Source organism: Panthera tigris, chromosome B3, assembly GCF_018350195.1.
Source record: "Panthera tigris isolate Pti1 chromosome B3, P.tigris_Pti1_mat1.1, whole genome shotgun sequence".
In the NCBI taxonomy this organism is placed as follows: Eukaryota; Metazoa; Chordata; class Mammalia; order Carnivora; family Felidae; genus Panthera; species Panthera tigris.
In genome coordinates, this window is record NC_056665.1 from 60993998 (window position 1) to 61021979 (window position 27982).

The 27982-nt window shown below is 47.2% G+C and overlaps 1 protein-coding gene across 1 annotated transcript in view; it reads left to right on the plus strand.

Moving 5' to 3' along the window:
• The window catches only part of EHD4 (EH domain containing 4), an 87464-nt gene extending 59522 nt beyond the window's left edge, over positions 1 to 27942 (plus strand). The window contains exons 4-6 of the mRNA XM_007081786.2: positions 4803 to 5215; positions 15055 to 15219; positions 23795 to 27942. Of these exons, the coding sequence (XP_007081848.2) occupies positions 4803 to 5215; positions 15055 to 15219; positions 23795 to 24331 (1115 nt within the window). The 3' untranslated portion in view covers positions 24332 to 27942. The remainder of the gene's footprint in view (positions 1 to 4802; positions 5216 to 15054; positions 15220 to 23794) is intronic.
• The last annotated feature ends 40 nt before the right edge of the window (positions 27943 to 27982 follow it).

The window sequence follows — 27982 nt, forward strand, 5'->3', positions numbered from 1 at the left end:
TGAAACCACCAAACATGGCAATTATCTGGAGGGTTTGCACAATGTACATCACCAAGTCCAGCCTCAGGGATTCCGATTCTGTGCTTTTAGGGAGGGGTCTACAAGTCTAAACTTTGGCAAGCGCCTTATATGAATCTAATACAAGAGCACATCTTGAGAATCAATGATCTATAGATCCTTCTGAGTCACCTTTCCTTCAGCGGGCAGATTAAATGACATCATTAATTTTAAGTCATTTCTTTAAAATCAGCTGGAATGGGGCTCTTGCGTGGCTCAGTCAGTTAAGCATCTGACTTAGTCTCAGGTCATGATCTCACTGTGGATTCGATCCCTGCGTCGGGCTCAGTGTGGACAGCTCAGAGCCTGGAGTCTGCTTCGGATTTTGTGTCTCCCTCTCTCTCTGCCCCTCCCCCACTCACACTCTGTCTCTCTGTCTCTCAAAAATAAATAAGTGTAAAAATAAATAATAGAAAACTTTTAAAAAGTAAAGTAAAATCAGCTGGAACTTTTTGGTAGATAGGTACTTGGTGCCTATCTTAAATTACAAAGAATAATTGAGCAAGTCCTATTCAGCCTTAAAAAGGAGAGAAATTCTGACAAATTCTACAACATGGATGGACCTTGAGGACATTGTGCTAAACGAAATAAGCCAGTCACAAAAAGACAAATGTCGTACGATTCCAGGTATATGAGGTACCTAGAGTAGTCAGATTCATAAAGACAAGATAGAATGGTGGCTGCCAGGGCTGGGGGGAGGGAGGAAAGGGAAGTTAATGTTTAATGGGTACTTAGTTTCATTTGGGGAAGATGAAGACTTCTGGAGACGGGGATTGCACAGCAATGTGAATGTGCTTAATGCCAATAAATTGTATGGTTAAAATGGTAAAATAATAATACCAACAAGTGTGTATGGAAGAAAAATGAGCTGACCAACCTCTCCCAGCTGTGGTAATTCTTTGCTTAGTGACACTTAGTGTCTGAGACACTTAGTGATTTCTTCACCTTTGATTATACTCCCTAATATGTAACAAATAATCCTTTTACACCTGCATGATGACTAATAGAATACACTTCTATCTACCTGTACCTTAAGTTTTCCTCATTACTTTAATTTTTTTAATGTTTATTTATTTTTGAGAGAGAGAGTGCAAGCAAGCTAGGGGCAGAGGGACAGGGAGACACAGAATCCGAAGCAGGCTCCAAGCTCTGAGCTGTCAGCACAGAGCCCAACGCGGGGCTTGAACCCACGAACCATGAGATCATGACCTGAGCTGAAGTCGGACACTTAACCGACTGAGCCACCCAGGCACCTCTCTCCTTGTTACTTTAAAACAAGAAAATGTGGCCATGCAGCCATTCCTCCAAAGATGAGTAATGGCTTCACTTATAGTAAACTTACATCTGGCAGCTCTATTCCCACTAACTTTTTATTTCAATGAAGTATTAGAATGATGTCTTTGACTTATTTATTTTGTGTGTGTGATTTTTGCCTTCTTTTTTTTCGAAATGAAGATTATCTTTATATTTTTTAAATATAATTTATTGCCAAATTGACTAATATACAGTATGTAAAGTGTGCTCTTGGTTTTGGGGGTAGGTTCCCATGGTTCATCGCTTACATACGACACCCAGTGCTCATCCCAACAAGTGCCCTCCTCATTGCTCATCACCCACTGTCCCCTCTACCCCACTCCCCACATCAGCCCTCAGTTTGTTCTCAGTTTGTGTTTAAGAGTCTCTTATGGTTTGCCTCCCTCCCTCTCTGTAACTCCCCCCCACCCCTCCCCCATGGTCTTCTGTTCAGTTTCTCAAGATCCACATATATATGAGTGAAAACATATAATATCTGTCCTTCTCTGACTGACTTATTTCATGGAGTGATGTCTTTTAAAAAGACATTTAAAATAACTATAGGAGCCCAAATTTAAGTGGAAGTTTAAATCCGTGGTAATGTCAAGGCCAGCCACTCAATCCGGGTGGTCCTTGGAGGAAGAGATGGGTGTCTCCATGGCTGAATTTGCACATATGCCACTGGTGACAGTGAGGGGAGCGGCAAGTCTCTCTTGGCACTGATTGTAAGAGTATTTCTGAACAGAAATACTCACATGTGGAGAAAATTATGCACCAGCCATGGTTTTTGGTAGCAAATCAAAGAAGCTAATTCTGGCTACCTGAGGCAGAAAAGGAAATTTGCAGAAAATCAGGTTGTTCACCGAGTTAATGGGTACGTTGGAGAGCTAGTCTCGAAAACTAGCTTAGGAATCCACCACCACTGGACTGTCAACTCAGCTCCTCTGCCATGAATAAATTCTCATTTTCCCTGTGGCTTTGCATCCTTCTGTCAAGATTTAACACCCCCCTCTGGTGCAAGGAGATGACTGTCTGGTTCTAGATCACCTGCCTGTACCGCAGACTGCCAACGAGTAGGGTAAGGGACTGCCTGCCACACCTTCAGCTTCTGTGATGCGCAGGGGACCCCACCCCTCCCAATAGGAAGGGTGTTCAGCAAAACTCAACTTGCGTCCACTCCAGTGTCCACATGCAGCTCCTTCTAGTGGTCACTTCCAAAACATCTTACCTGACTACCAGGGCATAGCATCATCATTCACCTGCTGAGGTTCTCCTACCTGGGGTTTGGGGCTCTCTGGCACCCAAGTCTGCCTCAAATGACAGAACCACTTTGGGAGGCCTTATGTTCTGGCCCTGCAGGGACAGAGCTCAGAGTGAAATCTTGACTCTGAATCCTTACATACTACAGTGTGACCCCGTTCAGTAGGTCTTTGATTTTCCTCTGTTCTAACCTGACTACTGATAGTGATCAAAATAAACTCTGGCCCACATTCTGACAATTACCTTTGCCTTCCTTGTCCCCAGGGAATCAGGGAGTGCCACCATGAAAGACAGAATAGAGAAGTGAAAGGCACAAACGGGAAATATACAAACATATAATGATGATAAACACCATATATAGGGTGGTGCTTTCCTCTGGGGGATGTGCTTGGGGAGGGGTCTACGGGGGGCTTCAGCATTTCTGAAGGTTTTGTTTTCCTTATTAAAATTGTGTCTGAATCCTTTCTTTCTTCAGCTACTCCCCTTACACCTGTTCTTCAAATTTATGGAAACTTTAGTCAATCGGCCCCCTTTATTTTTGAAAATAGATCATTCCCTAGACACATTCTTATCTACCTCAGATCCCTCAGAGTCAGTCAGTATCCCAAATTTGGTATTAATATTTTTGTATGTTTGTATAGTATGTATCCATTGGCTCTTGAGTATTGCTTTGTTTTTTTAACATTTTATGTGAATGTTATCCTACTGTACACATTCTTTTGAAACCTGATTTTTTACTCACCAGTCTTTTGGAGATTGGCCTGTGTTGACAAGTGAAAATCCAATTCATCCTCACTGCTGTATGAGTATTTTGTAATATAAATAAAGTAGACTTAAATTCTTTAAAGTATCTGAAGCAAACAATGCCAAGTGTCAAAATTTATTAAAGTTATGGGTTGGGTATATCAGCATTCATCATATTGTTTTCGAGACTTTTATGTGTGTTTGGGAGTTCTCAAAATCTATTAAATAAGGGGTGATAGCACCAAATAGGCGTCAGGAAAGTTGCCATCTGGGCTTTAACTGGGCTGCACTGAGACTGAGTCCACAGCTAATGAGACTGAGATTAAAAATAAACCTGGTCGGGACGCCTGGGTGGCTCAGTCAGTTCAGTGTCTGACTTCGGCTCAGGTCATGATCTCCCGGTTCGTGGGTTCAAGTCCCGTGTCAGGCTCTGTGCTGACAGCTCCGAGCCTGGAGACCGCTTCGGAGTTTGTGTCTCCCTCTCTCTCTGACCCTCTTTTGCTCATGCTCTGTCTCTCTCTCTCTGTCTCTCAAAAATAAATAAATGTTAAATTAAAAAAAATTTTTTTTAAATAAACCTGGTGGCACTAGTCTCCTCTTATTTGCTTTTCATGGGCCTCTGCCTCCCCAGGGAGATGCCCAAAACAGGCCTTGACCATGGCCTGTGAGGAGTGTTTATGTAGCTGCACGATTTGGAGTATACTGTCACATGGCCAAACCGAACTAAACAGAATCTGTTGTGGGCCTAGCCATTTTTAAAAAGAAATTGGCAAAAGACATTTCACACAATGGCTGTGAGACATGATTTTTTTTTTTTTTAATATTTACAACTTACTTAAGGTATAAATAGTCCAAATGATAAATGCTGGTCAAAGTTTTGGGCAGGCCAACCTTTGGCCTCCTTAACACTCTTAAAAACTTAGGATAGGAGAAGATAATTCTTCTTTTGTTGTGCTTACTAGACCCCCCATGAGACCTCAAGTGGCCCCCGGGTTTTCTTCCTTCACCATTTCTGCTTCTTTCAGAAAAGTGAGACTTTGGTAGAAGGGAGAACTTTTGACCCAGGGCCTGTGGTTTTACAGAGCCATTGATCAAATTTGCCATTCATCCCCAGGACTGTACCAGGTGAAATGAGAGACTTGTGGGGACCAAATGAAATGACAGATAAGGAAGTAAGCGATGCCCAATCAAAGTGCCCATGAGCACCTTTTCACTTCCTGTTTCTTCCCAGGGAAGGGTTCCTAGGGTCCTCAGCATTATCTCCTGAATGCATCCAGCCCCAGGGGACTCATTTGAAGTGATTTTCAGTCCATGGAGCCTCCACTGCCTCCTTGGAAAGAAGTGCTCTGTCCTTGGCAGCTGCCAGAGAACCAGTGAGTCCCCAGCTCTGCTAGTAAATGTGTCTTCTGAGCAGTCGGCCACACTGACGTGCCCTTCTCTCCTCCTAGGCTATGACTTCTGCCAGGTCCTACAGTGGTTTGCAGAGCGAGTCGACAGGATCATCCTGCTGTTCGATGCTCATAAACTGGACATCTCAGACGAGTTCTCGGAGGCCATCAAGGCCTTCCGCGGCCAAGATGACAAGATCCGCGTGGTACTGAACAAGGCCGACCAAGTGGACACGCAGCAGCTGATGCGCGTCTACGGGGCCCTCATGTGGTCCCTGGGCAAGGTCATCAACACACCCGAGGTCCTTCGAGTCTACATCGGCTCTTTCTGGGCACAGCCCCTACAGAACACTGATAACCGCCGGCTCTTCGAGGCCGAGGCCCAGGACCTCTTCAGAGACATCCAGAGCCTTCCGCAGAAGGCGGCCGTGCGCAAACTCAACGACCTCATCAAGCGAGCGAGGCTGGCCAAGGTGAGCCAAGGAGACACGGTGGGCAGCAGGGGATGCTTCCCATTCTCTCCTCTCTAAGGGAAGGTGGGGGTGGGAGAGGTTCCATTCTAGGGGACCTCGGGAATGGAGCACAGAAGAGGTTAAGAAGGGAGCCTCAAGATCAGTACATCTGTTTAGGTTCTGGCTCCTACTCTGTGGTCTTAGGCAAATGAGTCAACCTTTCCAAACCTGTTTTCTCATCTGTAAAATGGAGCCAGTAAGAGCACATCATAGGGTGCTTGTGAGGATTCAGGGTGACCTGGCTTGCAGAGCACACAGGAGGGATCATGCACTTACCACCTGGAAGCTGCTATTTTCTTAGCCCAGTGGGAATGTAGCCAGCTGAACCAGAGGGGTGGCATTGGTGGGACCAGTATGGTGCTGAGATGCCAGCATTAGTCACCCTGGGTCTAAGGCGGAGAACCCGATGTTACTGCCTGGAGCCAGGCAGGAAGCTAGATTCAGCCTGGCCCACGGAGTGTGCTGCTTTGGGGGTGGCACCCCATCCCCATTCTGGCTGGGAGCCTGTAAGCATGCCTGCCAGGCCTCTGGGCTCTTCCGCCTCGTAGCTGAACCTTTCAGCAGCCCCAGGGGTGGGTACCCAACAGGGTAAGTGGTCATCTGGTAACCACCCTCAAGGACTGTCATTGATTCTGTCACGTCTCTGAAGAGAGAACAGCACATGACTCCTCTAAGACAAAGTATGGAAAAAAAGATGGTTCTTTAAAAGTTGTGTGCACATTTCATAAAATCATATTCCTTTGGGACGCCTCAGTGGCTGAGTTGGTTAAGTGTATGACACTTAATCTCAGCTCATGTCTTGATCTCATGGCTGTGAGTTCTAGCCCCATGTTGGGGCTTTAAAAAAAAAAATCCTGTTCCTCTACTGCTATAAGTGCCCCCAGAGTTTGTCTAGTCTCAATGATCATCAGAAGCACTCTGGAGCTTAAGCTGCAGGCCCTGCCCAGGAGCTTCTGATTCAAGTGTGTCTGTGCATGTCTGTGTGTGTATATGTGAGTGTGTGCGTGTGTGTGTGCGTGTGTGTGTGTGTGTGTGTGTGTGTGTGTGTAAAGCTCCTCAGGTGATTCTGATAATCAGCCACATTTCGAAGCCAGAGTTCTATCCACTCCTGCAATTTAGAAGGATGAGGTAGAATAAACGATTTCTCCAGAGTCACCTAATCCATGAGTAACAACACTAGAACCAAAAGACAGCCCTCCTGCTCTCAACCTCGCCCTGTGCCTTTGTCGTGTCCGCTGAAACCAGTCCACAGGCCTGACTCTCCAAATCCACTCATACTCTGGTCAGGGTACTTCCAGCTTACTTCCCCTTTGTCTTCTGGTGGCGAAGACACCATGTCCCCTCCCTTATCCTCTTGCTGCACAGAGAGTGACTTCTGGTCTGGCCACGGGGTCCAGCAGGCCAGCCTTCTAGAATCCACTACCCCTTGCCTCATTCAGTCAGTATTGCTCAGCACCCCTGGGCCGGGACTGGGGAGCCTGGCTGGTAGAAGAGGAAGCCCCAAACCCCCCATTACAGAGTGGTGAGCTGTGTGCTGATTGAGGTGTGGACACCGTGCTCTGAGGAGGGGGTTTGGCCAGGAAAGGCAAGAGGCCTTCGCTGTGGGTGACAGGCGGGCAGGTGATCGGCCTTCTAACGCCTCCTCATCATCGCCCAGCAGCCTCTATCTTCATGCCAGGATGCTCACCCAGCAGCATCTCTCTATAGCCAAAGAGATGCCTCCCCGGTTGCTGCAGCTCCACACGTAGGACCTCCATCTGCTATTTTTCTCCCTGCTTGCCATCACTCCCGGTGCATGTTCACTTGGACTCCTGGATCGCCCAGCTGATCCCCAGTCACCGTGCACCTGCGAGCCACCATTCTTTATCCTTTCTTCCAGGCTGCTTCCTTTCTGGAGCTACGGCCACTTTGTTCCAGTTCTGCAAGGCAGTGGTGCTAACCAGTTTGTAAATCCACTTATTTGCAGCTTTGCTGGTTTCTCTTGTGTGCTAGTCCTGGGCCTAATGCTTAGTGGCAGGAAGTCTGTTTTTTCCCCATTTGGTAACCCCTTAGCATGTGATATTTCTCTTCTTCAGCTGATACAGCTGAACTTACCCTTCAGGATACACAATACCCAACATTATTTTATAACCAAAGCAGAGATATCATGTGATAGCTTTGGAAATTTGAAGATTTTTTTTTAACTATTTATAAATGCCCATGGACATTTCTATTTTACCAGTCACTGCTGAAGGCCTAGTGACTCAAGACGCAGCTGTATTCGGTCACATAAATAAATAAAGAGCAAAGAGCTCACTGGGCGTGCCAAGTGCCTTGGGACTTCTCTGCCCTCCTTGAGCATCAGGCCCTCTGAATGGATCAGCGTGGCCATAGAATGCTGCTCTGTACTGACACTGGGAATAATGAGAGCCTTGTGTAGATGCAGGGGTTGGGGGGCAGGGGCGGTCAACTTGCTGAGCTTACTTCTAGGAAAAAAGCTTGTCTTTTTTTTCTTCCTAAGAATAGTATCTGGCTTGTTCCTTTTCATAAAGGAAAATGTGTGAAGTATGGATGTTTCCAGGCTGAGCCTCTCAGTGCCAGTGTGCTGGGCGGTACCATCCTGCGAAGGGGGACAGGAAACAGTCTCAGGCAGATAAGAAGCAGAACTCAACACAGTGGCCTTAGCCACTAACCAACGTCATCTGCTTTACACCATCTGCGATTTTATGGCCATTTGTAAACTTGTTACCTAAGTGGACAAGGAGTCAGTCGCCTGAGTTTTTCTCTTCTCAGTGTTTGTATTTCAGGAAAACGCTCTTTGATTTTGGTATATTGATCTTTATTTCTCTTGATCCGGTTTTGTAAGCCAACCTTACTGAGGGTCTGCAGTATTCCAGAAGCTCTACAATTTGTATTGCATGTGTTATTTCATCTGATCCCGCCAATAACTGCACAAAGCTGGGCATCATCTTTGTTTCTCATGCAAGGGAACTGTAGCTCAGAAAGGTGAAGTAACTTGCCCAAGGCCTTACAGCCCATAAGTTGTAAAATATAAATTCAAGCCATAGTTAGTTTGACTCCTTGGTCTGGAAACCATTTACCTGAAATGCGGAGTGGACAACATCTATAGATTCTCATCGTGTCCTTGCTTTCTGCTTTAGTCTGCCATTCTGTGTATTCTATAAAATTGTTTATCCACAGGAACCCTGCAAAGTTTAGAGGTTCATCAAGCTGACAATTTGAAAACATGCGAAGGATAAGTTTTCAGATGTCACCTAGGAGATGTCAGATCTGGGTTGGGGTGTGCCCTGTATCTATTTATAGAACACCTTAATTCAACAGAAGTCACATCCCATCCAGAAGTAAAAGAAGTGTTATCACTAATGTCCTGCTGGGTTCCACAGTGATCAAACTCAAGGTGTCCTAAAAAGGACACTTTAATAATTGAAAAATGTCACTCTTACCAAAGATCTCTTGAAATGTAATGGTTTCCCTGCTTCTTCTTAATATATATATTTTTTTCACAACTCTCTATTTCAAGGAATGAGAAAACCTTAGAGTGGGTTTTTTGGTTAACCTCAAAGATCACATCTTCATGATATCAGTAGGCATCCTTTTTTGAAGACTGTTTACAATCTAAAATGCTAATCAACACTCATTTCATGATTCTTTGGGCTATTTTGGGAAAGCCCAAAAAAGTATTTAAAAAATATAATTCAATTTTATTCAGCTATAATTAAAATAGCCAAAATAGGGAAATTAGGCTCTTGCAAATAAATCCCAGATAATAATGCTTATGGAATAAACGAACAAAAATAAAAAGTGAGGACTCCACCCTTTATAAACATTGCCCAAGAGTAGGAAAAGTTCCCACCCCTTTACAGATCTTCACCCAACAACAACAAAAAAAAACATTTAAGGAAGCAACAGCTAAAAGTGAGAAAGAAAAGGAGAGGTCAGTGATTTTCAGGGTTCACCCTAGCTCTGTGGCACTTAGTTTTGTCTTCAAAGCATGTTCTCCAGTCACGTGTAAAACCCAGGGCCCAGCTTTCCAATCTCTCTGCACTGCCAATTCCTTCTGTAGAGAAGTTAGATGTTCTGAAATTCACCAAATGGACCCAGGCTAAGGTGTGAAAATCCTTCTACGGTGGCCGATGGCGACCCACTAATGCTTAGCCTACCAAGGGACTTTTAAAAATAGCTCCGTCAGCTGTGGGTATGTGTGTCAGTATTTGTGTCCATGTAGGGAAGCCTGTCTTTTTGAAGGCTGACCTCAAATGAATGAGTGGGTGGGCCCCCTTGAGTCCCCTTTAAGCTGTTCAGAATCAGGTGCTATGGGTGCCAGCTTTGATTGCAACAGACTAACAAACCCCCTGCTCCATGGGAACCAAGAGCTGCCTTTTTCTGCCTCTTACAGTCTCACAGTCTCACTACCCCATGGGTCCATCTTTTGGGTCTCTAGTGCATTAACTGATTTTTTCTATATCCCCATAAACCCAATTTTAAAATATGCTGATCCCCTGATGTTAAATGCTCTATGCAAGTTTTAAGCTGGGCCTACAAAGATGCAGGTCTCTAACAGGTTGTGTTAGCGAACAGATGAGGTCACATAGTATGACCTACACATAGTGTGGAACCATGTTCTCCCAGCCTGAATCCTCCCCTCCAAACTGCTCCCCAAATTCCATGAGGATTTCCACTCCTACTGACCATAAGCACTGGAAGCTTCCAGCCTGGGGTTGCCCTCCACAACCAGGATGGATATATCCAATATCACTCTGAGTACATGCTTCTCCACCTTGGATATATATGAACACTTGTCACTGGACACAGTTAATGCAATTGTAGCAGAGCATGTATGTGAACTAGATATAAATCCATGTATATTTAAAGGGAAGGACATCTCGGGGCACCTGGGTGGCTCATTCGGTTAAGCGTCTGACTTCAGCTAAGGTCATGATCTCGCGGTCTGTGAGTTCGAGCCCTGCTTGGAGCTCTGTATTGACAGCTCAGAGCCTGCTTCAGGTTCTGTGTCTCCCTCTCTCTCTCTCTGCTCCTCCCCCATTCATGCACTTTCTCTCTCCCTCAAAAACGAATAAATGTTAAAAAAAATTTTTTTAAATAATAAAGGGAAGGACATCTCTTTTTGCTCATTGAGTTATAGCCCATAAAGAAACTGACATTGTGATCCACTTGATCTATCCTCAGTCATCACCATTGGATGAAGCGGGGCTTTCCCAGTTTTATACATAAGAATGTTCAAAAGCCAACCAGGGTTCAATGTCACTGACTTGTGAATGAAGCTCTTGGGACCCAGATTCATCCTATTACTATTCAGATACATAGAACTTATTAATTTTTCAGTAACTATTAATAACTCAGTAAGAGTTTATTCATTATTCAGCAAGAACTAAACAACCACAAGCCTTCTCTGGCATTACGGAACCCTCCAGCTATTGGTCTTTGACCATTAAGCAATAACAAGCAACATTTTTACTCCTCTTCCTGGTGTATCCAAATCCATGATCTCTTTTGATTCTCATACCCACAACCCTGTGAGGTAGGAGTTAAAACTCCCAGTCTGTGCATGAGTAAGTTGAGGTGGAGGGCTAGAGTCACCTGGCATTGCTCAACAAGAGGCAGGGGTGGCAGGGCGTGAACCTGGCCTTCCAGCCCCAGGTGTCATCATGCCTCTCCTTCTCTTCTTTCTCTTCCCTCTTGTCTTTCCTGTCCCCCTTCTTCTCAGTTAGTTTTCTGTCATTATAAAGAGGAAAAGATCTCAGACTGTTTCCACCTCCTTCCCCAGGACCATCGCCTGGTCTGGCCCTCAGTCCTGTGTTTATCTGGAAAGACTTCTTTGACACAGAAGGGCAGGAATGAGCCTCCAGGCTGTCCCCTCTGTTTACCAAAAGTCTTTAGAAAATTACAAGGTGCCATCCTGCCAGAAGAGTGCTGTCTTCACCCACATCCCATGTGGTGTTCATAGTGTTGTGTGCCATAATGTATGCATTTGTATGTGCGAGGGGAGGGAGACCAAATGCCCTTCCCATGGTGTCCTGGGAGTTAGGGACAATCAAAAGCCAAAGTTTTTGGCTCAAGCCAAAACAAAAGCCTCAAGTCTCAGTTTCCCACACTGTTGTCCCATAGGACACAGTTCATTTTCAATTCCAGATTTCCAACACCTTTAGTAACATTTTTTAATTCATACCCACAGAAAGCAATTAAGTCTGTAAGGACAGGAATGAGACAGTTGAATGCCAGTGCCGGCTTTGCACCTTCTAACTGGCTCTGTGACCTTGAGTAAGTCATATGAATTTCCTGGAACCAGGAGTTCAGTTAGGTACAGGGGGTCCCTTCCAGATTTAATGTTCCATGACTCTAAGGATTATAATTTACCTTATGACTTGATAAGCTTCTTAAAGGCAGGGCCCGTACAATAGTATCTGACCCTGTGTTATTGTCTTAGGATGTCCATGGAAGGGCAGGAGGGGTTGGCCATGCAGAGGCAGCACACAGGAGACTCTCACAAAATAGGCCAGTAGAACATTCTGGAAGTGGAGGTTGAGGCTGAGAGCAGACTGCAAGCATGAACAAGGTACCTGAGGGTCCTGACTCAGTGCCAGACAAAGTGGAAGGAGGAAAGAATGGGGGCCTGGTGCAAGAACCGGCCAGTTCCTGTCAGGGCACCGGAGGCCTGGTGTCCAATGGCAGCCCATCATCCGGGAGCCTTGGTCATCAGCCAATGAACACCATGAGGGCTGAGGTGAGAGAGCAGGTGCCAGGCTGTGGGTGGAGAACTGTGGCAGGTGCACATCACCCACAGTCAGGCCAAGTGAAGCAGTGTTAGAAACTGGTGCCAATCCTACTGGAGCTGGGGGCTGCATGGGAAGTCAGCCTTCCCTGAGCAGAGGCCCGGCAACTCAAAAGGCTCACCTTAGGAGGTAGTGAGGGAAGCTTGGGGAGCCCTGCAGGGGTCTGGCACAGCCCCTGGGCTGGGATCTGGGGTGGGGTTCAGTAAAAAGCCCTCGTAGGTAGTAGACTACGCAGCTTGGGACCTCCTACTTCAGTTGGGGCTGGTTCCAGAGTGGGACAGGCCTGCACATGGAAGGGAGAGGTATCCATAGGCCCAGTCCAGAGGTTCCAGTAGGACCGAGGCCAAGGAAATGACACAAGGACGGCTGGTGAGCAGCTGGTTCTCCACTGGAGTGTGGCAGCCCCTCCAAGTCCTTCGATGTTAGCCACGGCCTTCCCCCAACCCCACCAAACCAAGCCAGACATTCATTGTCCAAAGCAGGGAAATTACTAGTCTTACCACTTATTCATCATACCCTCAGGAATGCAGCTGAAGTCCAACACTCTAAATAAAGGATTCCCAAATTTGGGGTTTCTCTATCCCAAAGAATCATGTAAAAATTTTAAGCTGTTTTAATGTGAAAAAATAAGTAAATAAGTTTACTAGTAACAGAAAGGTTCAGACACATCTCTTCTCATCTGTACTTGTGATCAGTAGCCAGGCAGGACACTGTGTGCTTCTGTTAAACGACCTTTATATAGATGGGAAAGTTAGCATTGTCTGGTCTGAGCATGTCAGCATTTACATTACGCACTTATTTTAAGTAGCAGAATGTTTTTGGCTGTGCCCAGTGTGTGTCCATACACAGAGGCTCTCAGCTGAGCTAGAGGATGTCTCTGCTTATCCCCTTTATTCAATTTCCATTCTTCCACAAGATTACAGAAGTCTGTTTTCTTTAATAGGATTTTCCCTAGCTGCATAGTCATTTTCTTTTGGTAATCACTGTTCTGCTTTTCATCCGTTCCTATTTTTAGTTATTTTCTTGACTTCTAAATTACTCTGTAGAATTCTGATACACAAACAGAGGTTTTGTAATGAACATTTCTTCACGTCCTAAAGTTGGAAATCAGCAGAAGAGTGGAAATGTTCGGGGGACCTGGGTGGCTCAGTCGGTTAAGCACCCGACTTCCACTCGGGGCATGATCTCACAGTTCATAAATTCAAGCCCCTCATTGGGCTCTGTGCTGACAGCTCAGAGCCTGGAGTCTGCTTCGGATTCTGTGTGTCCCTTTCTCTGCCCCTCCCCTGCTTGCACTCTCTCTCTCTCAAAATTAAATAAGCATCTAAAAAACTTTTTTAAAAAGGGACACCGGGGTGGCTCAGTCAGTTAAGCGTCTGACTCTTGATTTTGGCTCGGGTCATGATCTTACAGTTTGTGAGTTGGAGCCCTGCATCGGGCTGTATGCTGATAGCACGAAGTCTGCTTGGGATTCTCTCTCTCCATCCCTCCCCCACTCATGCAATCTCTCCTTCTCTCAAAATAAATAAATAAACTTTAAAAAAAAGAAAAAAAAATTTAAAAAGAGTGGAAATGTTAAGGAAGGGGGTGACACAGCCAAGCAGAGCCATCCAAGCTGGGTTCACCACCCCTCGGGTGACAGTCCTGGGCCTGCTAGTGCCAGGTGATCAGGGTTTATGGAGCCTCCGCCTCATTTCCCCAGGGGTTCCTCTCCTAGAGGAAGGTGGTCCTATGCAGCTAGTCCTGTACAGAAAAGAGTTCAGTGCCATCTTTTTTTTCTTTTTTAAGATTTTATTTTTAAGTATTCTCTATACCCAACATGGGACTCGAACTCACAACCCCAAGATCAAGAGTTGCATGCTCCTCCGGCTGAGCCAGCTAGGCTCCTTCAGTGCCACCTGTAGAGATCCCGGAGTTCACACCCTCCATGGGGAGGTTACAGGAATTCTCTCATCTCACTGTCAACTGGGTACAGATTTCCATGCAGATTAACTATTTACGTCAGATCAGACATTTACATCAGTCTTCAGTTTCGTTTCCTGGTGCTCCTGGGCACCAGCCCTGCTGAAACTTTCTTTTAGGTCTTGTGGTTAATCACCAGTCTTTCAGCCCAGGCGCCACCCACCCCGCTCACTCTCTGCACAGACGCAGACACGGAATAGCCCCTCAGGCACAACTGAACTGTGCCAGAGACCTTCCCCAAGCCTGTCGCCCCATCCTATCCCCAGGCAAGCACCACCAGCCCACTTAGGAAGCAGGGCACTCATGGCATTATTCTGGCCTCTCTGGTCTCCCAGAAACGTCATCAGCCCATCAGCACCACGTTAGGTTAGCCAATGCTCATTCTAATCCTACACAGCTCCTGGCATGCGCAGTGGTCTACTTCCCCGCCTCTGAGATGTGTAGCAGCCACACACACGGCACTGCCCCAAATACGGCCCCTGTTGTGTTATTGCCACACCGCCATCCATGCTCTCCCTCTCCTGGACAGCCACAGCCCTCCTACCTGTCTTCAGGACCCAACTTAGGTGTCATCTCTTCCTGACTCTCCCCTCCCACAGCCCTTATCTGTCACATTCCACTTCCTGAGGTCTTTTTCTGGCTCCTCCCCATCCTGGTCCTTCTTGGGGGGTTTTCTTGGCTCACTTTCCCTCAGTGGTCACAACCATTCCTGTGGCTCTGGTCACCACCTCTGCTCCAGCTCTCAAATCCAGCACCCAGACCAGCTCTATCTGGAGCTTGGGGCCCTCTTTCCAGGCACCCTTAGACAGCACCATCTGGGGCTCCCTCATGTACCTCACATTCTACATGCCCAGAAACAGACTTGTAATGTGTCCTTTGTGTCTCACCACATCCACCACCCCCACCCCCCGCACCCAGATCCTTACCCTCCTGTCCTGAGGGCTGTGGCCCTGAATATGGGAGCCTGTTATGTATTATGATGCCATCTTGTTTGTCTTTCGGGTACAGTTCTAAGTAACACGTCCTTACTGACATATACCCCTTCAGGTACATGCCTACATCATCAGCCATCTGAAGAAGGAAATGCCAAGTGTATTCGGAAAGGAAAACAAGAAGAGAGAGCTTATCAGCAGATTGCCAGAAATCTACCTTCAGCTGCAGCGAGAATACCAGATTTCTGCCGGGGACTTCCCAGAGGTCAAGGCAATGCAGGTACTGGGAGCCTATTGCAACATCAATGTGACCTTGTCTGGCTGGTTGCTGGGTCCACATTAGGGTTTCCTGGTTTAGGATAGAGAACGCCATGAATGCATCTTCCTAATGGTGATCCATGAGAACAGGCTTCTGAGAGTAAAGCAGAGATTGCCTGGCGCCCAAAACTAACCAAAAAGGGACACATTTCAAGAAGTAAATTTAGGTCACATGAAAAAATCAGATGAGCATCCCTCTCAGGCCATGTGTTGGCATTAAGTGACACCTGTTTTGGGGAATCCCAGAACCTTAAGGTAACGAGAGCTGCCATTGACCTCAGAGGTCACCCCAGGCAGCCTCCGCAAGCCTGCGCTGCGAGGCACTATGGTAATACATGCTCAAGCAACAGTGCTTCTGCAGGCTCAGAGCCCTAATCAGAGTTCCGAGGGCTCCTGGGGCATTGCTGGCCTTCCCTGGGCACAGCAAGCTGTGCTCACTAAAGATTGTGCTTACGGGTCAGCGTTGGGCAACTTTGGGCCTGATTTTAGGGTCTCCCTGAGTTGTGCCTGGGCAGCCCCAGATGAGCCCGAATGGGTGCTGCATTCATCCTGGCCTGACCAGTGCGTCTACCGCCCTGCCGTGGTGTTAGATATACACATCGATGCTGACCATATCTTCCCAAGTGAGGCCACCCACCTGGCTCCTCACAGAGCCAGACTGACCAGCTTTTTGTCCACTGCAAGGACCTGTCTGCACTAGAGGCCACAGTCCTCTCTGGAAAGCAGACCAGGGAAAGAAAACCCACGTCGCCCTCTTTGACCCCCTCGTTTTCCCACATTTGATGAAGATGTGGATTCTGAGAAATATGATTCTCGCAGGAGGAAAACGAGTCTGCAAGTACAGTGAGGACTTATGGGGACCCACCACGGGGGCCGGTTGGGACGTCTGTGCCCTGCTTCAGTGGGTGGAGAAGGCCTGACCTGCCCCGATGGCCACCGCCTTGTGGGAACATAGACCTGGATGGTTCACGAGAAGTTGCAAATCTAGATTTGTGCCTAAAGTCCCCTGGTTTTCAAATTTTAGCTCAAACTTTCAAAAGTACTACATAGGCCAAACAGAGCATCCCTGCAATGCTGGCTATACCCTGGAGATCTCTAGTTCTCATCTTTTGCCTTGAGCCACAGAGGAAGACGGGGCTGAAAGAAGAGTCGTTGGAGATATACAGCTGGAAGGTGGGCCTGTGAGCTGCCTGGCTGCCTCAGGAGGGCGTAGGAGAAGGAGAGATCACGGAGTGGAGGCAAAGATCAACAGGCATCAGGAGGGGAAGCTTTGACCTTGAGGAGTTTTTTAATGTAAACTTTCTGTAAAGGACACATTAACATAGGAGTGGGTCATCCTTTTGTGATGACAGGGTTCAGGGTGCTAAGTGTATGTGGAATATATGCTCTGGTCAGATATGACTTAGCTCGCTTCAGAATAAATCCAGAATATCTTTTTTTTCTTCCTGAAATGAAATAGGTATCCCTGTACTCAGAGGAAGAATTGGGTTTTTTTTTCCAATCACAAGATGGCTGGGCTACTGGGGCCTCTGGAGCAGTCTTCCTGAGCGGGTTCACCTTCACACCCTTGGGTTATGCCCTACACCACATGACCAAACTGAGGGGACATGTTTCCTTGCATCCTTAAGATATTTAAAAAAATTTTTTTTAATGTTTATTCATTTTTGAGAGAGAGACAGAGCGTGAGCGGGTGAGGGACAGAGAGACAGACACACACGGAATCTGAAGCAGGCTCCAGGCTCTGAGCTGTCAGCACAGAGCCTGATTCGGGGCTCAAACTCATGAGCCGTGTGATTATGACCTGAGCCGAAGTTGGACACTTAACCGACTAAGCCACCCAGGCGCCCCACATCCTTCAGATATGTTTAAAGGAAATTGGTTCCTTGACTGAAATGAAAGCTATGAATAAATACATCATGTGTACTCTGGCCTAATGGGGCTTCTGTGGCTCATTAGCCTGCCACCCACAGGAACATGTTGCTCCAAAGACCTGAGGCACCACTGAGCCCAGCAGGAAGCCACCGTAAGCCTCCTTTCAGGACCTGCAACCTGTCCCCAGAGGAACTCCCATAAAGCAAGTAGCAAACCGCTACGAGAGCTTCTCATGACCATGTTAGCCTGGGCCTGGCCATGTCAGAGGAAGCCCAGGCCTCTCAGCTGGAGCAGAAGGGCAGTCCCTGAGGAAGAAAACAAGGAAGCCATGTGCCGCTCTTCTAGCATCTCAGGAGAGGCCTTAGCCCCTTCATTAGACACCTGACTGCCTTAGGACTTGATGCAAGGAGTGCCACCTGACAGGTATCCTCATTCACCTGTGTTCATTCACTCAGTCACCAAGAAATATTAAGTCTACCATGGCCAGGCACTGTTCTAGGTCCCTGGAATAAATCAGTGAACAAATAACAAAAATCCCTGCCCTGGATTACAGTATTTGCCACTATGACTGTGGCCGGCAATGGAGTTCTGGCAGCAAAGCCTCCTGTTAGGACATGTGCTCTTTGTTACGACACCAACACTGTTGCGCTTCCAAGCAGTTGATTTATTTATACAGTGGCCGTCTCCCTCATAAGGCTGTAGCTCCATGAGGCATTCAGTGATCCACGTCTCGTTCACTGCCATACCCCCAGCACCTGGGCTGTAGCAGGTGCCCAACGAACAGGTGTTAGATGAGCTCACTGAGAAGTTAGTGTGTGTTCATATCCTAGCAGGCGGTAGGGTAGTGAATTTCTCAGACCCTGGCCTAACCCAAAAAGCCACAGGGCCTATGAATAGACCAGCAGTTTTCAGAGCAAGCCCCTGGAATCTGGCAGGGATTCCTTCATGGGAGAGTGGCCAGGCCCTCGTCACACCACCCCAGTCCCTTCAGGGACTCCTCGAGGAACAAGGCAGGCCTGGAGCCCATAGGGCATGCTTACCATCGCCTGATACTTCCAGCTAGTTTGCTGTCACCCAGGAAGCTTTGGGGGCTTGATGGTGTGGGTCAGGGCCTCTGTCATCTCTGAGTGTGTTGAGCATCGGACATCCCCTTCAACACAGGTGTTTAAGCTCACATTGACTACATCTGGGACAACACTGGGGACCTAAGTGTGGAGATCACTTTTTTATGATCTTTCCACATCTCAGGGTCACTCAGAGAGCTCGCCGATGCCAGCTTTAAGTCTCTGTTCTCCCTGTGCTCTCACAGACCAGGCTGGCTGGGGTGACTCTTAGCTGTAGCGATAAACTGAGTGTATCGTGAAGGCTTTTGCCCAGTGCTGGGAGAGGCCCACGACCTGCTGGTGAAGCAGCCTGTGTCTGCCCTGCATCCTTTTGCGAGGGAATGTGATTTACCACACTGATAGGTCCAGACTGGAGAATGCTAGCAAAGCCACTTTTATTGCAGACTCACTTGTCCTCGGAGAATTTGGCCCCCTCAGCTGATGAGGTGGCAGCGTTTCAACAGCAGAGGGCAGCAGAGCCGTCCCCACCTGCTCAGCCCACCTGTAAATTGAAGAACTGCTTCTAGTGAATTCTGGGAGGAAGTGGGCAAGAGATAGCCCAGCGACAACTGGGCTGGGAACTGACCTTTGTAGCTTGGGAGGGAGAAGTTCCAGGATCCAGGGCTCAGTGGCTTTGATGGATACAACTGTTGAAGGGTAAATCTTTAAATTCCCCAGTGTGTATTCATCCCAATAAAAAGATTTCTGTTTTGGAGAGAACTTGGTGGAGGGGCAGAGATGGCAGTGGTTTAACTTGTACCCCACACTCCCTGGTCAGGCCTTGGGGGTGAGGGGTACCCCAGGGATGAGAGTTTAGGGTTGATTTCCTATGTGCCCTCCGGGCAAGGGTGGCTGCTTGCTGTTACTTCCTGTCCACCCCTGCAAACATGTGGCCGTTTCTCCTTGCCAGCTTTCCAGAGGTTTATAGTCTGGATCCGCAAACCCTGCAGGCGGGTGGAAAGTTCAGGCAGACACCGCCCTCATTCGTCTGCTTGGCCAGACACAGGAGCTTTGTGTGCGCTCAGAGCTCAGGCTCATTCATGAGGAAATAGGGTAGGTGTCCGTGCACCCAGGGGAATCCAGACTTGTTTACCCCAGCAGCACTCAGATTTTTGTGTAGGCTGCCTGCTCTCTCCTCCTGGGCTTTCTCTTCTCAGTTCCCCCAGCTGACTGAGATACTGGCCATAAGAGCCCAAAGTGTTGGTAACATCATTTAGAGCTGGTTTTGGAGTGAATTGCAGGTGACCACCGTCTGTCAGTGAGAATAGCGACACACAAATCAGAATGTGTCTAGAAACCAAGCCCACACCACACTGAGACCTGACGGCCCCAGAGTTTGCTGAGAAGAGTGTTGGAGGCACCTCTCTAGAGGTCTGTCAAGCCGTTTGGCTTTCAGCTCTGTCCCTCCATGTGAAGCTCAAGGCTCTGCTTCTAAACAACAGCACAGGATGTCTGCCCTGCTGGTATACTCTAGAGACCACAATTTTGACTCTCCATTGGAAACAACCTAAATGTCCAACCACATGGGACAGGGTAAAGGCAAAATGGCCCAGCTGTACAGTTCAATATTAGATAGCTATTAAGATGAAGAATAAGATTGTATAAAAGTTATTATCACAGAAAGATGAGATACATTTTTTCTTAAAAATCCAAGTTGTCAAGCAGTGTGGTCTTAGTTCAGTTAAAGTGTGTGTGTGTGTGTGTGTGTGTGTGTGTGTGTGTGTGTGTGTGCTTATGTGCATGTGTATATTTATAAAAATGGCTAGAAATGTGTGCTCAAAAAACATTAGCAGAAGTTATTGCTGGGGGCCATCTGGGTAGCCCAGTCAATTAAGCATCCAACTTTGGCTCAGGTTATGATCTCACGGTTCGTTGGTTCGAGCCCTGCATCAGCCTCTGTGCTGACATCTCAGGGCCTGAAGCCTGCTTCACATTCTGTGTCCCCCTCTCTTTCTGCCCCTCTCCCGCTCGCTCTCTGTCTCTATCTCTGTCTCAAAAAATAAACATTAAAAAAAAATTTTTTAAGAAGTTATTGCTGGGTGATAGAGTTATAAGTGATTTACATTTTTGGTCTATCAGTTTTTCCCCAAATTTTTACAACAAAAAAGTGTGATATTTATGATTGCACAAAGTTTTGCTTTTTTTTCCCCCTCCCTGCCTATCATATTACTTCTCCCCAGAATAGTCAGGTCTGAGGGGTATATGAAACCCCTTTTACTCAAGAGTCTCCCTGCCTCATCTCCAGAAAATTGTACACCTGGATGGCCCCTTGCTGGCCTTCTAGAATTTTCCTAACAGAAATACTTTACATAAAGTCCATATAAAAACTTGCATATCTGGAATTTTCTGCATTTATTTGGCAAAACTGCTGTTGAAGACATTTTTCAAAGATCATAAAAAGTCACAGGTAACTCTCACAATTCAGACAAAGTTTGTTTTCTTGCAACAAACAGGTGGTTTGTTCCCTCAGACAATGAGGGGGTGTGCCCCCCAGCAACCTGGCAGCTGAGGAGAATAACTTTTCTCACCTTAGATGTCTGATGAATGGTCCCTTTCCTCTCTGTCTTAATTACTTAGCTTTTCCATTTCTTTTTTTTTTTAAGATTATTTATTTTAAAAGAGAAAGCACATAAGCTGGGAAAGGGTAGAGAGAGAGAAGGGGAGAGAGAAAATCCCAGGTAGGCTCTGTGTTGTCAGCACAGAGCCCAACACAGAACTCAAGAACCAAGAACAAGCATCCAGTGCTTCACCAACTGAGCCACCCAGGTGTCCCTTAGCTTTTCCATTTCTAACGACTTTCTTCTATTTCATGTTACCATATTTTCACTGTAAGCTAAGCCAAGTCCTTCTTGAAAGAAGGATCTAAAAAAAACTAAAAAACTAGAACGTTCTCCCTCTTTTATAGCATAAGCTCCCTGAGGGCAGAGATTATGGCTCTTCATGGTTATATTATCCCCAGGCTCCAAAACAGGGCCTGGCAAAAACAAATGCCCAGTAAATGTTGGATGGGTCAATGGAGGAAGGATGGATGGATGGGTGGATGGATGGATGGATGGATGGAAGAATGGATGGATGGATGGATGGATGGATGGGTAACCAAGGAGAACCAGAGTAGGAGGGCTTGTGTGGCATCTATAGTCAGCTCTCCTCCAAATCAGGCAATTGTTGTCCTAGGACCCTCCCCAGTGCACATGTTTCTGCACTTCTGTCTGCTGATGGGCCTGTTCTCCTGGGTTGTGGAGCCTGGACCTGCCCTGAGCTGGCTGGTGATACTCAGCTCTACTGACTGAATTTCCATTCACCCTCCCCATCTCTACTCTTCTCCTACTTAGCAGTTTCAACTTTTACTTATTTGTACCTTAAACTACATGTTTTTAACTGATCCAAAACCAAAATCCTTAAATAATTGTTTTACCTAAGTCAGTCCCTCTGACAAACTTCATGTTACAGTACAAAGAGCATTAGTCAAGAGGCAGGAACCATGGGGTCTAGTCCACCCTGTGTGCTGCCCGTAAAACAGAGTTATTCAAAGTTGCCCTTCCTTACTCCCAGCATTGTTGTAAAGATCAACAGAAGTGTATCATAAGATCACCTTAAAAGATAAAATGCTAAATCTCTAGAGCACTTTAAAAAAAAAAGGCAAGGTGCCCCTGCGTGGCTCAGTCGGTTTGGAATCTGCCTTCCACTCAGGTCATGATCTCACGATTCATGGGTTCAAGCCCCACATTGGGCTCTATGCTGTCCTCTCAGAGCCTGCTTCAGATCCTCTCTCCTGCCCCCCTCTCTCTGTCTCTGTCTCTCTCTCTCTCTCTCAAAAGTAAATAAATAAAAACTTAAAAAAAAAAAAAAAGGCGGGGTGCCTGAGTGGCTCAGTCAGTTAAGCATCCAACTCTTCGTTTTGGCTCAGGTCATGATCTCACAGTTCATGGCTTCGAGCCCCATGTTGGGCTCCATGCTGACAGTTCAGAGCCTGGACCCTGCTTTGGATTCTGTGTCTCCCTTTCTCTGTCTGCCCCTCTTGGGTTCATACTCTGTCTCTCCCTCAAAAATAAGTAAACATTAAAAAAAAATTTTTTAATTAAAAAGCAAGGTTGAAGGAAGTTTACCTAAAAGCCCTAGGATTATCACTTGTGTGGCCACTAGCCAAAGATTAGCTACTATTAAAAAAAAAAAAAAAAAAAGTTGCATTCCATGCATCTTGTTTCTTATTCTGAAAACCACTCCTATATCTGGTGAATTCAGATGTGGGGTCCCCACCAAAGAGAAAGCTCTGGAACAGCCCAGGAATGGGATGTCTACTTAGAGGAGAATTCTGACTCCCGCTATCCCACTCCCTATCTGCTTCCTTTTTTTTTTTAAGTTTCAAGTTTTTATTTAAATTCTAGTTAACATATAATGTAATATAGGTTTCAGGAGTAGAATTTAGTGATTCATCACTTACATAGAACACCCAGTGCTCATCACCAGAGCCCTCCTTAATCCCCATTATCCATCTAGCCCATCCCCAACCCACCTCCCTCCATCAGCCCTCAGTTTGTTCTCTATTGTTAAAGTCTGTTTTATGGTCTGCCTCTCTCCCTCTCTTTCCCCCTCCCCCTGCCATGTTCAACCTCAACCCAATCTCAGACACCTCCAGTTACAAAAAAAGACTAAAAACAGTCCTCTCTGGAAAAAGCCTTGCCAACCTTTATGTGGGTAGAAGACACCCCTCTGTCTCCAATGCTCTGACTTATGGGAGAACAGATGGAGTTAAAGGAGAAGGAAAGTCTACTGGCCAATACTCTGAAAGTGACTGGTTGGGTACCAGTAACCCAGAGGATACCAAAAGAGACTGATATGATTCATTACCATTGGAAATGAAAGTGATTACGACAGCATTTATGTACACACAGTGTCTCCTTTCAAGTTTATGATTCCCCCACAAGACCTCAATTCTCATGCCCCCTCCCATCAAGGCAGAAAATCAGGGCAACAAGGAGGTGATAGTGATAAGTCCTTGCTGTGAGAGCTGTTTGTCAGAGACCTCTCTCAGTCAGTCAGTCCCTGGAAGGCGGGTTCAGTGCTTGGAGGCAGGGCCACTGGCTGGCCAATATGCTGATTTTAGCATCATGCTTCTCAATATCCTCATACGGAGTCCAGGACAAGTCATGCTGTAGCTTGCAGGTGCCAAGGAGGTCATATGGACAACTTGTCCCCTTTGGAAAAATAATAGAAAAATACTGCTGACCACTCTCCCGTTTATAAAGGTAATAAATGTTGCCAGGTTTTTTTTACTATATTACAAGCTACATGGTGCAAGTCAGCATCTCTGCGAGCATCTTCCAGTACCTTCCTGGCTTGTTCTTATAAATGTTGGATTTGCTCAGCTACAACTGTTATTTTGTTGGGGACATTTGCTCGGATGACTTCATCAGCCTCCTCGACCCGTAGCTGGCTGAACTCTTTGGTCTGCGGGACTCCCCCGACTGCCCCGGCGTTTTGGCGTCCCCCATGACAACAGCCGACCCTATCTGCTTCCTGAAGAAAGGGCATGTGACCAAGTTGTGGTTTTTCCTTTTGCAGGAACAGCTCGAGAACTACGACTTCACCAAATTCCACTCGCTGAAGCCCAAGCTGATCGAGGCAGTGGACAACATGTTGAGCAGCAAGATCTCGTCCCTGATGCACCTCATCAGCCAGGAGGAGATGAGCATGCCCACACAGCTCGTGCAGGGCGGCGCCTTCGACGGCACCACCGAGGGCCCCTTCAACCAGGGCTACGGGGAGGGTGCCAAGGAGGGCGCCGATGAGGAGGAATGGGTGGTGGCCAAAGACAAGCCCGTCTACGACGAGCTCTTCTATACCCTGTCGCCTGTCAATGGCAAGATATCGGGCGTCAACGCCAAGAAGGAGATGGTGACATCCAAGCTGCCCAACAGCGTCCTGGGCAAGATCTGGAAGCTGGCGGACTGTGACTGTGATGGCATGCTGGACGAGGAGGAGTTCGCACTGGCCAAGCACCTCATCAAGATCAAGCTCGACGGCTACGAGCTGCCCAACAGCCTGCCCCCCCACCTTGTGCCCCCCTCCCACAGGAAGTCCCTGCCGAAGGCCGACTGAGGGGTGGGCCGCTCACAGGGCAGGCAGCGGGGGGGTAGGCATCAGGGACCTGTGCCTGAGGCCCGTGCCACTGCTGACTCACTGACCCTAGCCAAGGCACTGCCCTCTCTGTGCCTCAGTTTCCCCACCTATGGAATGAGGAGGGCACACACTGGACACTAGATGAGGTTCTTTCACCTTTAAAATTCCCCGAGTTTCTATTAAAATATTGGGAGGAGGGTGTGGATAAGGAGATTGAAGGGTTAAGAAAAAAGAGAAATTGACCAAAGAGTACTCTGAGGCCTGGAGAGACCTAGACGTGGAAGCGGGCTGTGCACAGCCAGACAGCCACAGGGAGTGAGCCGGGGGCTTTTCTGGAGCAGGGGGAGCCTTCCGCACTGGACCACATCATTGTGCACCTGCCTTGGCCCCTGTCTGTCCCTTAGAGGGCACCCAGAAGGAGCAAAGTTGATCTTATTTATTTCATTTCCTGTTGTATTGAGAGTGGAAAACAGCAGAGCACAGAGCATTTCTGCTGTCTCCAGACCGCCTACCAAAGAGAAGACTGCTTCCCCTGGGTGTGAAAGGAGAGTCCCCTTTGCCTGTGTGCACCCCTGTCCCTCCTGCAGGCTCTAGCAGCACAGGCAACCAGGCCAGCAGAGAGCATTTGTGACACCTGACACCCCCCTGACTAGCCCACCCAGAGCTCCCCCAACCTGGGCCCTTCCCAGCAAAATTGCATTTGGTTAGGAATTTGGAAATCAGAACCTTTATTAGCCCTTGGCAAGATTTCTAGTATTCAAATCATGCTGGAGTCTGAAGGTTGGTTTTTCTTACTGGTCTGTCCAGTAATTTGTAGCAAAGTCTATTTATATCATATTCAAACTATAGTAAAGGAATGAGGTGGTTCTCTGTAGTCATCAGTTAGTGTGGTGACAGGTCCCCAAGGCCCCTTGGACGATGGCAGGATTTAAATTCAGCAAAACCATGTCTTGGTGCCTGCCGCGTGCTCGGTCTGGGGACACAAGGGAACGAGAGGTGAGCTTGCCCCAGGGTGTCAGGTAGAAAAGGTCATTCTCTAGCTTTAGACCGCTATTTTTATAAAAAAAAAAAAAGAAAAGAAAAGAAAAGAAATAGGCATCTTTATTATGTCCAGTTTTTCTTTCTTACAGGAAAAGCCTTTATACAAATAGGATGGCATCTTTCATATGAAACCTTTTTCTTTAAAAGGCTGTGAGGTTCAAACCATGCATGCCCCTCACAAGGCAGGATTGGGGCACATCCCGCACGTGGGTTCCTGAGTGTTCTGAGTCCTGGTATAAACCTCTCTGGTCCACACACTCAACTGCCTGTCAGATGGAAGTGGTTAATGCTCACTACCACCTTCCCTCCTTCGTGGGCTGCAGTTTGGGTATTCATTTCATCATTATTTATGCAATTAAAAAAAGAGAGGCGCAAAATGGTGATGGCTGCACGGCATGGGGCCCCACCAGCACCGAAGTGAAGTGAAGTCAGAACAGTCCCGCCTGAGCCTTCCAAAAACCACATTTTTTTTTTCCTGATGTTACCGGTGATATCAGGGTCAGAAGTACAGAATTAAGAGTCAATTTTTTTTTATTTTGGGGAAGTATTTATCCAGATGCCAGCCCTTGCACTCCCTAGTTCACTTTTTAAATAATGTCATTTTAAGAGAAATAAATTCATAATATGATTTTTAGTCTTAATGAGCACTTTTAAATTCATTAGAAACCTATAGAGGTTTATAATGTCACTACTCTCATATTAGCAGATGGGTTGGTGAACGCATGAGGACTGCCCCAGGGTGTACCCACAAGGGAGCCCACCAAAGGGCAAAACAGGAAAAGAGAGAATTCATCGGTCCAAAGGTTTAGAGGTGCCAAGGTTAGCTGATTTTCCACTCAGAACTATTCTGCTCCTTTAATCTTCTCAGTTGTCATATATAAACACATACACATACATGCACCACATGAGTATGTGTTCTTGACACTTGTCAACATGCATATATGCAGATATGGCCAAGTGTCGTCTATGCAGAGACATACGGGAAAACTATATTAGAGGACAGCAGACTGAGGTGTCTGCTTTCTACAGGAAAGGAAACTTCTCTTGGTGGTGTTGTGATCCCTACCCCATACGCTCAGGTGGGACAACATCAGGCAGCTGCATGCTTTCCCTGCTGAGAAAGAAAAAAGAAAAGAAGTCACATGCCCACTTTTCTTAACATCTCTTACAACATGAAGTCAGTCATCACGAAGAGTTGATTGGAAAGAGCAATGTCCCTGGAGGACATTAGGGATGGCTGCTAAGGCTGAGGACCCGTATCTTCCCAGGACCCGCACAAAGTTCCCGGAGTCTGTGTCCAGAACCCCTCCTCGTGCAGCAGGGCTGGGGGACGGCAGAGCCCTCCCGAATCTGCTCACACTGACCCAGCACGTGGTCCTCCCCACACCACCCAGTTTTCAAAGCACCCCCTCCCCGGAGTGTCTGCAGCTGGGCGGGGTAGTGGAGGCAGGTAAACTCTAGCGCTGTGACACTCCCCATGCTCTCCACAATTCCACGGCAGAAACTCTGCTTTCACAAGATGCTGCATAACACAAACCTCTGCAGCCTTGAGTTCAAGAGAAAAAGCAAGTTCAGCCTGATCCTCCCAAAGACAGCTTCCAAGTCGTAAGCCTACTAATGAGGCCCTCCCTCCTGAACCTATCTGCAAAGAAACGTTGCACCAAGACCTATCAAAAACCTCCAGTTTCGTGGTGACGTGGGGACACCCAACCTGCTCCAGCCTCAGGTTCCAGCCCAGCATTGTATACCGATACCTTCCTTACTGCGCTATGCAGGGCCCAGGACTGGTCGCTCTTCAGTGGGGAGGGCCGTTCATTTAGCTGGCCCCCATCCCTCCAGGGCTGGACTGGGTTCCCCTTGGAGCCCTTGTCATTATGCAGCTATCACATCTTTGGATTTGGAGGCGTGACTCCTCCTGCAGGATGGCGGGCCTTTGAGGAGCTGAATTCTTGTGTGTCCGGGACTGGGTTTCCAGGCGGGTCAGAGAGCACATGAGGAGAAGCCAATGCCTCCCGCCCTCCTCTCGACCCCTGCTCATTTTCAGCCCACTGGAGAAGCCTCAGCAGAACCGTGGCCCCACTGCCGCTGAGCACAGCCCTTTTTCATGTTCCGCTGGTTCCCCCGGGGAGTCGCCTCTCCACCACACCAGGAAGGTCTCGTACCGCAGTCCGTTGTCCAGCGTGGGGTTTCACCACCAGTCATGGCCCGACTGCCACCACTGGGACCTCCCCACTTTGCACCATTACACGCCTTCGGTACTCCCAGAGCAGTACCCCAGACGAGTTGTCTTGAAAAAAGGGAAGCATTTAACAGCGGCACTGTGTATTTCCTCCGTGGAATGTAGCAGAGAAATAACCTTCTTAGGACAGATAACCACTGAGTTTATCCAGGTGAACGTGGGCCTAATTTAAGAGTGTATCAGGTTACATGTCAATTAGCCAATGCAGTTAATACACAATGCTTCTATTTTTTTTTTTTTTTGTAATCCTGTTTCCAGGTGTCAAATAAAAAAAGACACAATCTGTTGATCAATAAACTTGTGAAAAATTCGCTAGCTTTCCTCCATTGGCTCTGGCTTTCCCGTGACTG